The sequence below is a fragment of the Ranitomeya variabilis genome, chromosome 6, assembly GCF_051348905.1.
Source record: "Ranitomeya variabilis isolate aRanVar5 chromosome 6, aRanVar5.hap1, whole genome shotgun sequence".
NCBI classification, from domain to species: domain Eukaryota; kingdom Metazoa; phylum Chordata; class Amphibia; order Anura; family Dendrobatidae; genus Ranitomeya; species Ranitomeya variabilis.
In genome coordinates, this window is record NC_135237.1 from 558795046 (window position 1) to 558807824 (window position 12779).

Genomic DNA, 12779 nt, shown 5'->3' on the forward strand with positions numbered 1-12779 from the left:
AGTTCACACAGATAAAGGCACAATAAGGAAGGTTTCTGCTGGGCAAATTCATTGGATTAAGAGAGCAGCTGCTAAAAAGCCATTACAAAGCAGCAAACAGTTATTTGAAGCTGCTGGTGCCTTTGGAGTCCCTGGAACCTCAAGGTGTAGGATCCTTCAAAGGCTTGCTGTGGTTCATAAACCTACTATTCGGCCACCCTTAAACAGTGTTCACAAGCAGAAATGGTTGTATTGGGCCCAGACATACATGAAGACTAATTTCCAAACAGTCGTTTATTGATGAGTGTCGAGCAACCCTGGATGGTCCAGATGGATGGAGTAGTGGATGGTTGGTGGATGGCCACCATGTCCCAACAAGGCTGCAACGTCAGCAAGGATGTGGGGGAGTCATGTTTTGGGCCGGAATCATGGGGAACCAGCTGGTAGGGCCCTTTAAGGTTCCTGAAGGTGTGAAAATTACCTCTGCAAAGTATATAGAGTTTCTGACTGACAACTTTCTTCCATGGTATAAAAAGCAGAAATGTGCCTTCAGGAGCAAAATCATCTTCATGCATGACAATGCCCCATCTCATTCTGCAAAGAAACCTCTGAGTCATTGGCTGCTATGGGCATAAAAGGAGATAAACTCATGGTGTGGCCACCATCTTCCCCTGACCTCAACCCTATAGAGAACCTTTGGAGTGTCATCAAGCAAAAGATCTATGAGGGTGGGAGGCCGTTCACATCAAAACAGTAGCTCTGGGAGGCTATTCTGACTTCATGCAAAGAAATACAAGCAGAAACTCTCCAAATACTCACAAGTTCAATGGATGCAAGAATTGTGAAGGTGATATCAAAGAAGGGTCCTATGTTAACATGTAACTTGGCCTGTTGGGAGGTTCTGGAGTTAAATAGATTTTTTTGTTCAGTGAATGTGACCTCCTAATGCGAATTCCACAAATGAGCATTTTCAGTTCTTTAAAACATATCAAATGTTTAGAAATACTACTGTGCCTAATAATTTGGAACAGTGCATTGTGAGTTTTTATTTATTTTGGAGATTATACTTTATCATTGGGAGGTTTCTTCAATAAAATTCGATGTATACTCTAACGGGTGATGACTTTTATTAGACTGACTGTCATTTGAACCGACCATTTAGGAAAATCCGAGAAAAATGTCATTTGCATAATAATTTGGATGTTCATTCTTGGAGAGAACTGGCTTCCTCACTGCCCTCCATGATAGCAGACAGCCGTCACCTCACTGTGGGCAGATGCACCGACACCTGCCTGCTGCCATTCCTGAGCAAGCTCTGCACTGTTGTACAAAGCCTGTAAAAAAACAACCAACATCCATATACCCTATATAATGAGTAAACAGTACATGTAAACTTTATCTATAGCTTCCCATGGACAGGTGGCTGAACAGTCGGGCCCGTCCTTAGTCACACTGAGGTTGGCTGACACTAGGCTTTAATACTAGGACTGTCTTCATTGGGTACATCTTGTCAAGGTGGGATGGCTTTTATGCTTTTTTGATCAAAATAATGTTCACTAAGTACCCTGTTATTTACATGTACTATTGACTTACTACAGTGTACATGCTCATTGTGTTTTTGTCTGCGGAACGTGCTTACAAGCAGCAATGTCCTTGCCTGTAAAGCCCTCGTGATGCAAAGCACTAATAACTACAAGTATTTCCTTGGAGGTCACTATGGATAACAGAAGACTGTGATTTCATGAACAAGTTCTCCTTTATAGCAACCAGACTGCACTTATATTATATTGGCTGCCTTGTCCTTGATAACACAAGCTAAACCAGGTGGTCACTGAAATAACATAAGCAGGTCATGTTGTGTCGCCTGAAATTCAGTGTAAATGAGGTTTATGGGATTACGTTAATTTTTTTATTGCAGGGAATGACTTGACATTTTTTTGCAACTAATCTGATCACTCTTCATAACAATGTAAAGTTAATGCAAATGCTGATCTAAAAACTGAAAAAGCAAAGTTTTGGGCCAGGAATGTAGACAAGGGATCTGTCAGTTCTCCAGTGCGGTGTGGTATAAATAGGATCCGTCAGCGTGATGCAATATATAAAGGATCCAGGCATCAGAAATCATTCTGTGACATAGGCGCTCTAATAGCCACTGACTGTATGATGAGCTCGGGAGGGCTGGAGACGCAGCACAAAGGCTCGCTCCTGTGATAAAACAAGCAGAAAAAGTAAAAGGAAAACATACCTGAAAAAGTAGCAGCTGTTATCACCTGCTGTGCTGTCTGTATACGCTCTTTTGCTTCTTCTCCTGCCCAGGAGATGTGGTATGATCAGACCATGCTCCTGTACAGTCAGACACGGCCATTACACAGCGCACATAAGATTATCTCAGCACAGGAACATTTTTTTTTTTTTTTTTTTTAAATATCCATGTGTGGATCTTACTATTATTCCAAAATCTATCGATTAAAATGTCTTTTGTTTGTGGTGCAACTTTTATAAGCTTAAGGCAGGTCTGTAATGAAAATGCAATATTTTACCAATCTGCTCAGCCACGGACCCATTTCTGTACAAAAATTACCCATAAATGTAGCGTACGGCACCGTTCTGGCTCAATCCCAATTCTGCCCCATGCGTGCAAAAATCTTATTACAAAAGTATTCGTCAACTGAGGCCATATTCACCAGAGACTCCAATATCATTATATTCCAATGCTTTAATAACAGCCTAATGTTCATACGTGGAGCGTCCATCCGACCGTCATCCACAGACTCGGAATCCAGACAAATGTTGCCGTAACGGTTGATAAATAGACGAGCGGCGGCCGATTTCAGGACGCTTCAGTAATCGCTCTGACAATCTGTACAAGGTCCTTATATTCTTCCTGAGAATCATTTATATTCCCCCAACCATCCCAAGGCATGGGGAACTGGGTTACATGAAAATAGTTAGAAATAGTTTCATAATTTATTTGGGTATTAAGGTCGTGATGTAAAAAAAAAAAACAAAACAAAAACACAAGAATCCCCTAAAGTAAAAAAAAAAATAAAATAAAAATCCCAGAACAGGCAAGACATTTGTGAGAGCTGAAATGTTAGCACGGCCGTAAGATTTATTTATAAATTATATATTTTTAATATAAAAAAATGGGATATATATAATGGCTCTGGATCTCTCTATGCAAATGTTCTGTCGGTTCAGCAGCGTGCTTTATACATAGCTAAAAAATAAAAAAGGACACCCCCCCCATCAGAAAAAAAAAAGTAAAAAAAAAATTACACCAATTCTCATTGTTGCTTCCAATCAAAAATTACACACATCCAAAAAAGAGGGGAGATAAAGCTGGAAGGATCCATTCCACGTCTCTCCTCGATCGTCTCCGAAATCAAGGCTTTGTAGCATATTGCGACTTAACGTTAAAAAATAAAAAACATAAGACGACAAGAGAGATTCCAGTTGCACCAGCCATCATGGATCCCATGTGGACGCTGTGTGCTCTCTGGTCCCCCCGGATCACGGGTATCACAGGGCCTCGCTGCCCGTCGGGCTGCACCGGATTTGCCCTTCCTCTTGCGATTTTCGGAGATCTGGATCCGCCGATTCCCCCAGATGACGGACGCACAGGAGCGCAGGCCGGCCACATCACTCTTGCAGAAAACCTTTTTTTTTCTTTTTGGAAGGGAATTGAGGGGGTAACACTTCAAGTGGCACCTGCTGCCGAAAATCAGCACTGGACTGCGTGGCCGCCCACTGGGGAGCAGAATCGCTGGTGGAAGGCGACGAGGAATCCCAAAAAGGAGACACTTCAGACAGGTATATGACAAGAGGGTGGAACACGGAGGGTTTGTTTTTAGTGCGGCCGCGACTGTCCGATCATTTTTAGCCGGGCTTGGTCAATGACATCTAGCAAATTCTTAGCGTCCACGGCCAGTGCGTGCGCGGCGGTCAGCATCTGCTTCTTGTACTCCTGCTGGAGACTGGTCATGACGTACTGCTGCGCCAACTTCATCTTATTGATGAGCTCCGCCAGGTCCGAATTCAACAACTTCTGTGCCATTTCAATCTAAAAAAAAAAAAAAAAAAAAAATTATTTTTATAAATTTTTTTATTCCACAACCCTAAAAAAGGGCAAACAAAAAAACACCACACTGCTCCCCTCCCTCCCCACTATTATTATAGGCACAGTATGGTGGTCTCACGCTCACCTCTCGGTGGGTACTGGCTGGAAGAACAGGAATGGTCTCGTCAACAGTCGCTAATAACGTCCTCAAGGCTAAACCGACCCCCTGCGAAGCGGAAGACATTCTGCCGTTATTACGTCTCGTGTTACGCCGGGGTCTGCGCGCCGGTCGGAGATCGCCTCACCTTCACCATTGGGACGTACTCCTCGGGAGGTGCCGGCTGGATCCTACTAGACATTTCAATCACAGCTTTCACCAAACCGGTCACGTTTTCATAGACTTTGTCATTAGTGCGGTCCAGGTTCGCAGTTGGCGGAGGACTGATTTCCTGCGGCTGAATCTGGAAAGAAAGGAAGACAAATAAGAACGGAAAATATACTAGGGGAAAAAAAAAAAAGGTATAAAAATGAAAACACCACCTCCAAACAATCAGTGACCACTAGGTGGCGCTATGCATTAAAAGACTTGGAGGGAAGCTTCACGGCCAAAAATAGTGGACTGGCCCCATGAAGAACACTCACAGGAGTTGACCACCATGGGATGCCACCTGTGGCAGCGACGGGCTCTACACTAAGCAGCGAGCACCTGCAGACACATCAGGACCGGTCTGCACAATGCCAAGTGTCTGCTGGAGAGGAGGAAAGCCATCACCACACACTATTCCACCCTTACTATATTACATGGGGTGGACACATTTTTTTTCCTCACACTCCTTAGGTCTAATGAGGAAAAAAATACAAAACTAACCCCGAAAACAATAAAACCCCAAACATATGGAAACAAAAGACAACAGACAAGGTGGAACGTTCTGGTGCTGACTCTGGGGCTCAGAGTCGGGGCGGCCTGTGGTTTGGGGAACGGTCGGATCTTTGTGTTGTCACTAACCACATCTGACGCCAGGACGTGGAGGGGACCAAGTGCCCCCAAATAATAGATATGGTGGAGGAGGAGAGGGGTTCTCTGGAGACAAAGCAGCTATTTTTTGTTATAATTTAAAAAAGTTTTCTTTTAGAAAAATACTGTATTTTCCTTCTGTGTTCTACAGAAATTCCCGACCCCAAATTATTCCGTGAAGAATATACGAATGACTCATGTGACCCCCAGAGTGCCAAAATCTGAGTCACCCCACGCAAATTAATTGGCACGTGCACAGACACAAACACACAGTGCTTACCCGCCACGGCTAGGATCGAGCAGAACGAGGGGGACAGAGGGTTAATAAAGAGTTTACCAGAGAGATAAAAAAAACAAAAAGAGGAAATTAATAAATGCAGCAGAGGAAACCATGCAGATAACACAGAGCTGGAGCGCGGGGGACCGGCCGGTAAGGAGCGCGGGGGACCGGCCGGTAAGGAGAGCGGGGAACCGGCCGGTAAGGAGAGCGGGGAACCGGCCGGTAAGGAGAGCGGGGAACCGGCCGGTAAGGAGCGCGGGGGGACCGGCCGGTAAGGAGCGCGGGGGACCGGCCGGTAAGGAGCGCAGGGGACCGGCCGGTAAGGAGAGCGGGGAACCGGCCGGTAAGGAGAGCGGGGAACCGGCCGGTAAGGAGCGCGGGGGGACCCGCCGGTAAGGAGCGCGGGTGGACCCGCCGGTAAGGAGCGCAGGGGGACCCGCCGGTAAGGAGCGCGGGGGACCCGCCGGTAAGGAGCGCGGGGGACCCGCCGGTAAGGAGCGCGGGGGACCCGCCGGCAAGGAGCGCGGGGGACCCGCCGGTAAGGAGCGCGGGGGACCCGCCGGTAAGGAGCGTGGGGGACTGGCCGGTAAGGAGTGCGAGGGACCCGCCGGTAAGGAGCGCGGGGGACTGGCTGGTAAGGAGAGCGGGGGAAGGAGGGTCTAATGATACTGGCAGCACATGCAGCAGTACAGGCCATGCAGCACTAAAGGTTTCTGTACCCCCTTAGTGTGGAAAAGGATCAGGGACCCCCATTTTCTCAAAAAGTAGGGGGTCCCAAAGATTTGACAGGTGATAAATATCCAAAATAGGAGAATTACTGTACATTCACTGCTGAATTGTCAGGTCACCAGATACAATTCAGGACCAGCGCCCCCGCTGCCTGCAGGTTGTCTCTGTTACTGCAGTTCAGGTCTACTGAAGAGGAGCTGTAATACTGCACACCACCTGTGGTCAGGAGTGGCACTGGTTCTGAAAGAAAGCAGCCATGCACAAGAGGGGAAAAAAAAAACAGACAGGTCCATGACTGCCCCCGATCTAAAAATCTGTAGATTCAGACCCGGGATCAGCAAAGTGCAGTGCAATCAAACCATTCTTGTCTGATGTCAGGTGATGGAGGAATTTCAGCAACACTTCAAACACAGACCACCAGGTGGCCTGAATGCTGGCAGTGCCCGTCGTAGGCACCATATGGCAGCACTACACGTGCTCCAGCCTCCGCAGCACAGCTGGCACCGCGGCTGGCCGGACAGGATCCGCTCATAAACAACCGCGCAGAGTGGTCACCGGGAAAACCTTTGAAGGAATCCAGGAGCCGGAGAAGTTTCCATGGAAAATCACTGATGTCTCCGGAGTTTACAGATCTGATTTATACGCCAGAAATGGAGAGGAGCGAGAATAATAACTCACCGGCTCCACGTCCAACGCAAAACCTGGGGCTGCTCTACTGCACAACAGAGACCACTGCCAGGGGGCGCTATAGGAGCCCCCAAAATCATAATGTGGATCAACCAAATGTCAGCGTCAGTATCCCGCACCCCGGGAGTCAGCGTCATTATCCCGCACCCCGGGAGTCAGCGTCAGTATCCCGCACCCCGGGAGTCAGCGTCAGTATCCCGCACCCCGGGAGTCAGCGTCAGTATCCCGCACCCCGGGAGTCAGCGTCAGTATCCCGCACCCCGGGAGTCAGCGTCAGTATCCCGCACCCCGGGAGTCAGCGTCAGTATCCCGCACCCCGGGAGTCAGCGTCAGTATCCCGCACCCCGGGAGTCAGCGTCAGTATCCCGCACCCCGGGAGTCAGCGTCAGTATCCCGCACCCCGGGAGTCAGCGTCAGTATCCCGCACCCCGGGAGTCAGCGTCAGTATCCCGCACCCCGGGAGTCAGCGTCAGTATCCCGCACCCCGGGAGTCAGCGTCAGTATCCCGCACCCCGGGAGTCAGCGTCAGTATCCCGCACCCCGGGAGTCAGCGTCAGTATCCCGCACCCCGGGAGTCAGCGTCAGTATCCCGCACCCCGGGAGTCAGCGTCAGTATCCCGCACCCCGGGAGTCAGCGTCAGTATCCCGCACCCCGGGAGTCAGCGTCAGTATCCCGCACCCCGGGAGTCAGCGTCAGTATCCCGCACCCCGGGAGTCAGCGTCAGTATCCCGCACCCCGGGAGTCAGCGTCAGTATCCCGCACCCCGGGAGTCAGCGTCAGTATCCCGCACCCCGGGAGTCAGCGTCAGTATCCCGCACCCCAGGGGTCAGAGTCCTTACTCCGCAGGTCAGAGTCCTTATCCTGCACTCCGGAGGTCAAAGACCTTATCCCTCGCCCCGGGAGTCTTTATCCCACACCCCAGGGGTCACCGTCCTTAACCCGCACCCTGGAGGCCAGAGTCCTTATCCTGAACCCCGGGAGTCAGCGTCATTAATTCTTACGCCGTGTCAGCGTCATTATCCTGTACCAACTGTCAGTGTGGGCGCACAGATCCTATAACCACATGTCAGCACTGCAGGTTGCTTGCACCCTCGCCTTTATTGTTACAGCCATCAGCTAACTCCTCTCCACAATAAATTGGGACAGGAAACAATTTTTTTGTGAGCACAGTGGCCCCGAGCTGCAGCCTCATCCTCACCCTGCAGCTAACAATGTGATTACAAGTATTGCAGCCGGACATTTCCCACTGTGAGAAGGGAGGATGTGCGGATGCGGGGAGAGAAGCTGCAGCTGCATCTCCCTCCTCCCTGCATTGTGATGGTGCACAAAGTGACTGAAGGACGAGCAGCAGAACATCAGCTCACCCCATGTTTATCTTATCGGTTGGGGGGCCACAGCAGATGAAGCCCACCGGCATGTCGCCATCTCACAGACACGGAGAGCTCGTCTTCTTACCTTCACTCCCTCGTTGTAGTTGTCCCCTGCGCTGTTCAGCCCGGCCAGATTACTCAGGTGACTGGGCGCTCCCGGCCGAGGGGGCTTCTTTGGTGGAGCCGAATGGTCTGAAAACAGAAGCAAAGAAAGTGAAGTCACAGATGAATACAGATCCGAGGATTCACACTGATGTTCAATAAAAACAGGGAGAAATAGGAAAACATTGCATCCTTCTCACATGGACCGGTGGAGGAGCATAACAGTGACATATCCCCTTAAGAAATGTCTCACAAGAACGCCCCCCGAGGCCACGGCGATGGGCTGCTAGATCACTGCACTCTTTGGCACCATTTTGCAGTGAGACCTTTCCTGTGGGTACAGCACCCCCCAACGTTCAGGGATCATACGTCCACTAATGAATCTTAATCCAAACCTGGAGATCTACAGAAACAGATGCAGGTGAGGGCGTCTCCAGCACTGCCAATCTATTGTTGTAGCCAGGCCGGCAGAATGCCCTCCTAGTAACCAGACATGCCGCCCTATGCCGCCCCACAGATGGCCCTCCTGGTAACCAGACATGCCGCCCCACAGATGGCCCTCCTGGTAACCAGACATGCCTCCCCACAGATGGCCCTCCTGGTAACCAGACATGCCTCCCCACAGATGGCCCTTCTGGTAACCAGACATGCCTCCCCACAGATGGCCCTTCTGGTAACCAGACATGCCTCCCCACAGATGGCCCTCCTGGTAACCAGACATGCCTCCCCACAGATGGCCCTCCTGGTAACCAGACATGCCGCCCTATGCCGCCCCACAGATGGCCCTCCTGGTAACCAGACATGCCTCCCCACAGATGGCCCTTCTGGTAACCAGACATGCCTCCCCACAGATGGCCCTTCTGGTAACCAGACATGCCTCCCCACAGATGGCCCTTCTGGTAACCAGACATGCCTCCCCACAGATGGCCCTCCTGGTAACCAGACATGCCTCCCCACAGATGGCCCTCCTGGTAACCAGACATGCCGCCCCACAGATGGCCCTCCTGGTAACCAGACATGCCGCCCCACAGATGGCCCTCCTGGTAACCAGACATGCCGCCCACAGATGGCTCTCCTGGTAACCAGACATGCCTCCCCACAGATGGCCCTCCTGGTAACCAGAGATGCCGCCCACAGATGGCTCTCCTGGTAACCAGACATGCTGCCCTGTGCCGCCCCACAGATGGCCCTCCTGGTATCCAGACATGCCGCCCACAGATGGCTCTCCTGGTAACCAGACATGCCGCCCCACAGATGGCCCTCCTGGTAACCAGAGATGCCTCCCCACAGATGGCCCTCCTGGTAACCAGAGATGCCTCCCCACAGATGGCTCTCCTGGTAACCAGACATGCCTCCCCACAGATGGCCCTCCTGGTAACCAGACATGCCGCCCACAGATGGCTCTCCTGGTAACCAGACATGCCTCCCCACAGATGGCCCTCCTAGTAACCAGACATGCCGCCCTATGCCGCCCCACAGATGGCCCTCCTGGTAACCAGAGATGCCGCCCACAGATGGCTCTCCTGGTAACCAGACATGCCTCCCCACAGATGGCCCTTCTGGTAACCAGAGATGCCGCCCACAGATGGCTCTCCTGGTAACCAGACATGCCTCCCCACAGATGGCCCTTCTGGTAACCAGAGATGCCGCCCACAGATGGCCCTCCTGGTAACCAGACATGCCTCCCCACAGATGGCTCTCCTGGTAACCAGACATGCCGCCCTATGCCGCCCCACAGATGGCCCTCCTGGTAACCAGACATGCCTCCCCACAGATGGCCCTTCTGGTAACCAGAGATGCCGCCCCACAGATGGCCCTCCTGGTAACCAGACATGCCTCCCCACAGATGGCCCTCCTGGTAACCAGACATGCCGCCCACAGATGGCCCTTCTGGTAACCAGAGATGCCTCCCCACAGATGGCCCTTCTGGTAACCAGAGATGCCGCCCACAGATGGCTCTCCTGGTAACCAGACATGCCTCCCCACAGATGGCCCTTCTGGTAACCAGAGATGCCGCCCACAGATGGCTCTCCTGGTAACCAGACATGCCTCCCCACAGATGGCCCTTCTGGTAACCAGAGATGCCGCCCCACAGATGGCTCTCCTGGTAACCAGACATGCCTCCCCACAGATGGCCCTCCTAGTAACCAGACATGCCGCCCTATGCCGCCCCACAGATGGCCCTCCTGGTAACCAGACATGCCTCCCCACAGATGGCTCTCCTGGTAACCAGACATGCCTCCCCACAGATGGCCCTCCTAGTAACCAGACATGCCGCCCTATGCCGCCCCACAGATGGCCCTCCTGGTAACCAGACATGCCTCCCCACAGATGGCCCTCCTGGTATCCAGACATGCCGCCCCACAGATGGCCCTCCTGGTAACCAGACATGCCACCCTGCACCACACATCTCATGTGCTTACCTGGCTTTCCAACGGGCTGATAGATCTGCTGGGTGCCGGCCTGTAAGAGACAAGAAAACCATTTACATCTGCTCTGAGACACATCGGGAAGAGAAACAAAGAAGTGACACATGGAGAGATCAACCGGAGGTGACGAGCGATCGCTAATGCGGACGCCAGGACTGAATACTGCCAGCCGGTCACATCTAAAATCGGACCCCACTCTGCTATATGGAGTGAGAGCCTCTGCCCTCTGAAGGCCCCCCAGGAGCAGGCACCTCTGCCTTCTGGAAACAGGTGTCTTTGCCCTCCGCAGGTCCCCAGGAGCAGGCGACTCTGCCCTACAAAGGCCCCCCAGGAGCCGCCACCTCTGCCCTACAAAGGCCCCCCCCAGGAGCCGCCGCCTCCGCCCTACAAAGGCCCCCCAGGAGCCGCCGCCTCCGCCCTACAAAGGACCCCCAGGAGCTGCCGCCTCCGCCCTACAAAGGACCCCCAGGAGCCGCCGCCTCTGCCCTACAAAGGCCCCCCAGGAGCCGCTGCCACACGAAGGCCCCCTGGGAGCCGCCGCCTCTGCCCTACACAGGACCCCCGGGAGCCACTGCCACACAAAGGCCCCCCAGGAGCTGGCGCCTCTGCCTTCTAGAAGCGGGTGTCTTTGTCCTCCGCAGGCCCCCAGGAGCCGCCGCCTCTGCCCTACAAAGGCCCCCCCAGGAGCCGCCGCCTCTGCCCTACAAAGGACCCCCGGGAGCCGCTGCCACACAAAGGCCCCCCAGGAGCAGGCGCCTCTGCCTTCTGGGATCGGGTGTCTGTCCTCCGCAGGCCCCCATGGGAGCAGGCGATTCTGCCCTACAAAGGTCCCCCGGGAACCACTGCCTCTGCCCCCCTGGGAGCGGGCGCCTCTGCCCTCGGCGGCTCCGACCTCTGAGAAGCTCACTGTCCCGTCATCACAGTATACCACCTCTGAGCACACAAGCTGCTTGTGACACGGACGATGCGCAGACGAAGCATCAGACACTTGAGAACAGATTCCAAACATAGCCTGAAGATAAACAATGAAATTCCGGGAAAAACATCCAGAAAATGTAAGTAAATTATGTATAAATCAGAACAGATGACAAAATAGTAGAAGACAGAAGCCAAAATTCCAGGTTCCCATGAACATTCCTCATCTCTCATCATGTGACTAAATATCTACAATCTTTTCTTTTTTGTGTGTGTGTTTTCTGTGGACTATTTTTCATTCACGACTTTGAAATGGAAACTAAAAGAGTGAGCCTCCGATACCCCTCCGGGGGCTTACAACGCACCGTGGGATTGTTGGGAATAATAAAAAAAAAAAAATTAAAGACGCCAAGCGGGAAAGTTCTGATTTATTGGTAAAATAAAAGATTAAAATAAAACAAGAAAAAAAAAACCTGAAACAAAGTTTCAAAAATTTGTTATTCTTTATTTTAAACCCTTAAAGGGGTTGTCCAGGACTCATCATACTGATGACATCCTACAGATTGGTTGGGGCGACACATCCAGCAGCCGGTATCCCTATGTATGGGGGGGGACATAGCAGCCCCCCATATTGTTTAGTCGCTGCCGAGGACACCTGGAGCAGATCGCAGCTGATCATCAGCTGATAGCACCCCCTTTTCCCCTATTAAAAAAAATAACAAAATAAAAAAAATACATGTGGTATCTCCACGTTCAAAATAGTCCAATCTATCAAAATGTCAAAATTATTATCCTGATCGGTAAACACCACAAAATAATTCAGTACTAAGCGATGAAAACATCGTATCTATCCCAAATGCCATCAAGAAAAATGTCTCGCCCCACAAAATGTAAGCGATCACACAGCTGCATTGACTGAAAAATTAAGATGTTAAGGGTCTTGGAAAACAGAGACTATTAAAAAAATTATTTTTTAAATTCCTGATTTTTCTTTTTCCTTCAACTAAAATAATAAACAAACTGGACATGTTGGGTATCACCGTTACTGCTCTGATGAGAATCAGGTTGCGAGGTCATTTTTACCGCACAATGTATCCGATAAAAACTATTCCCAAAAAAATTCAGAATTGCGTTCTTTCCCCCTGCAATTTCATCACACTTCAAATTTTTTTTATCAGCTTTCCAGTACCATATGTGGTAAAATTAATGACG

The 12779-nt window shown here is 51.2% G+C and overlaps 1 protein-coding gene across 20 annotated transcripts in view; it reads right to left on the reverse strand.

Moving 5' to 3' along the window:
• Positions 1–2402: 2402 nt before the first annotated feature.
• The window catches only part of PTK2 (protein tyrosine kinase 2), a 196438-nt gene continuing 186061 nt past the window's right edge, over positions 2403–12779 (reverse strand). For all 20 annotated transcript variants that reach the window (XM_077271302.1, XM_077271309.1, XM_077271306.1 and 17 more), the window contains 5 exons: positions 10647–10686; positions 8207–8313; positions 4345–4500; positions 4185–4265; positions 2403–4042 (listed from right to left, as the gene is read on the reverse strand). In XM_077271302.1, coding sequence (XP_077127417.1) covers positions 3830–4042; positions 4185–4265; positions 4345–4500; positions 8207–8313; positions 10647–10686 — 597 coding nt within the window. In that variant the 3' untranslated portion in view covers positions 2403–3829. The remainder of the gene's footprint in view (positions 4043–4184; positions 4266–4344; positions 4501–8206; positions 8314–10646; positions 10687–12779) is intronic.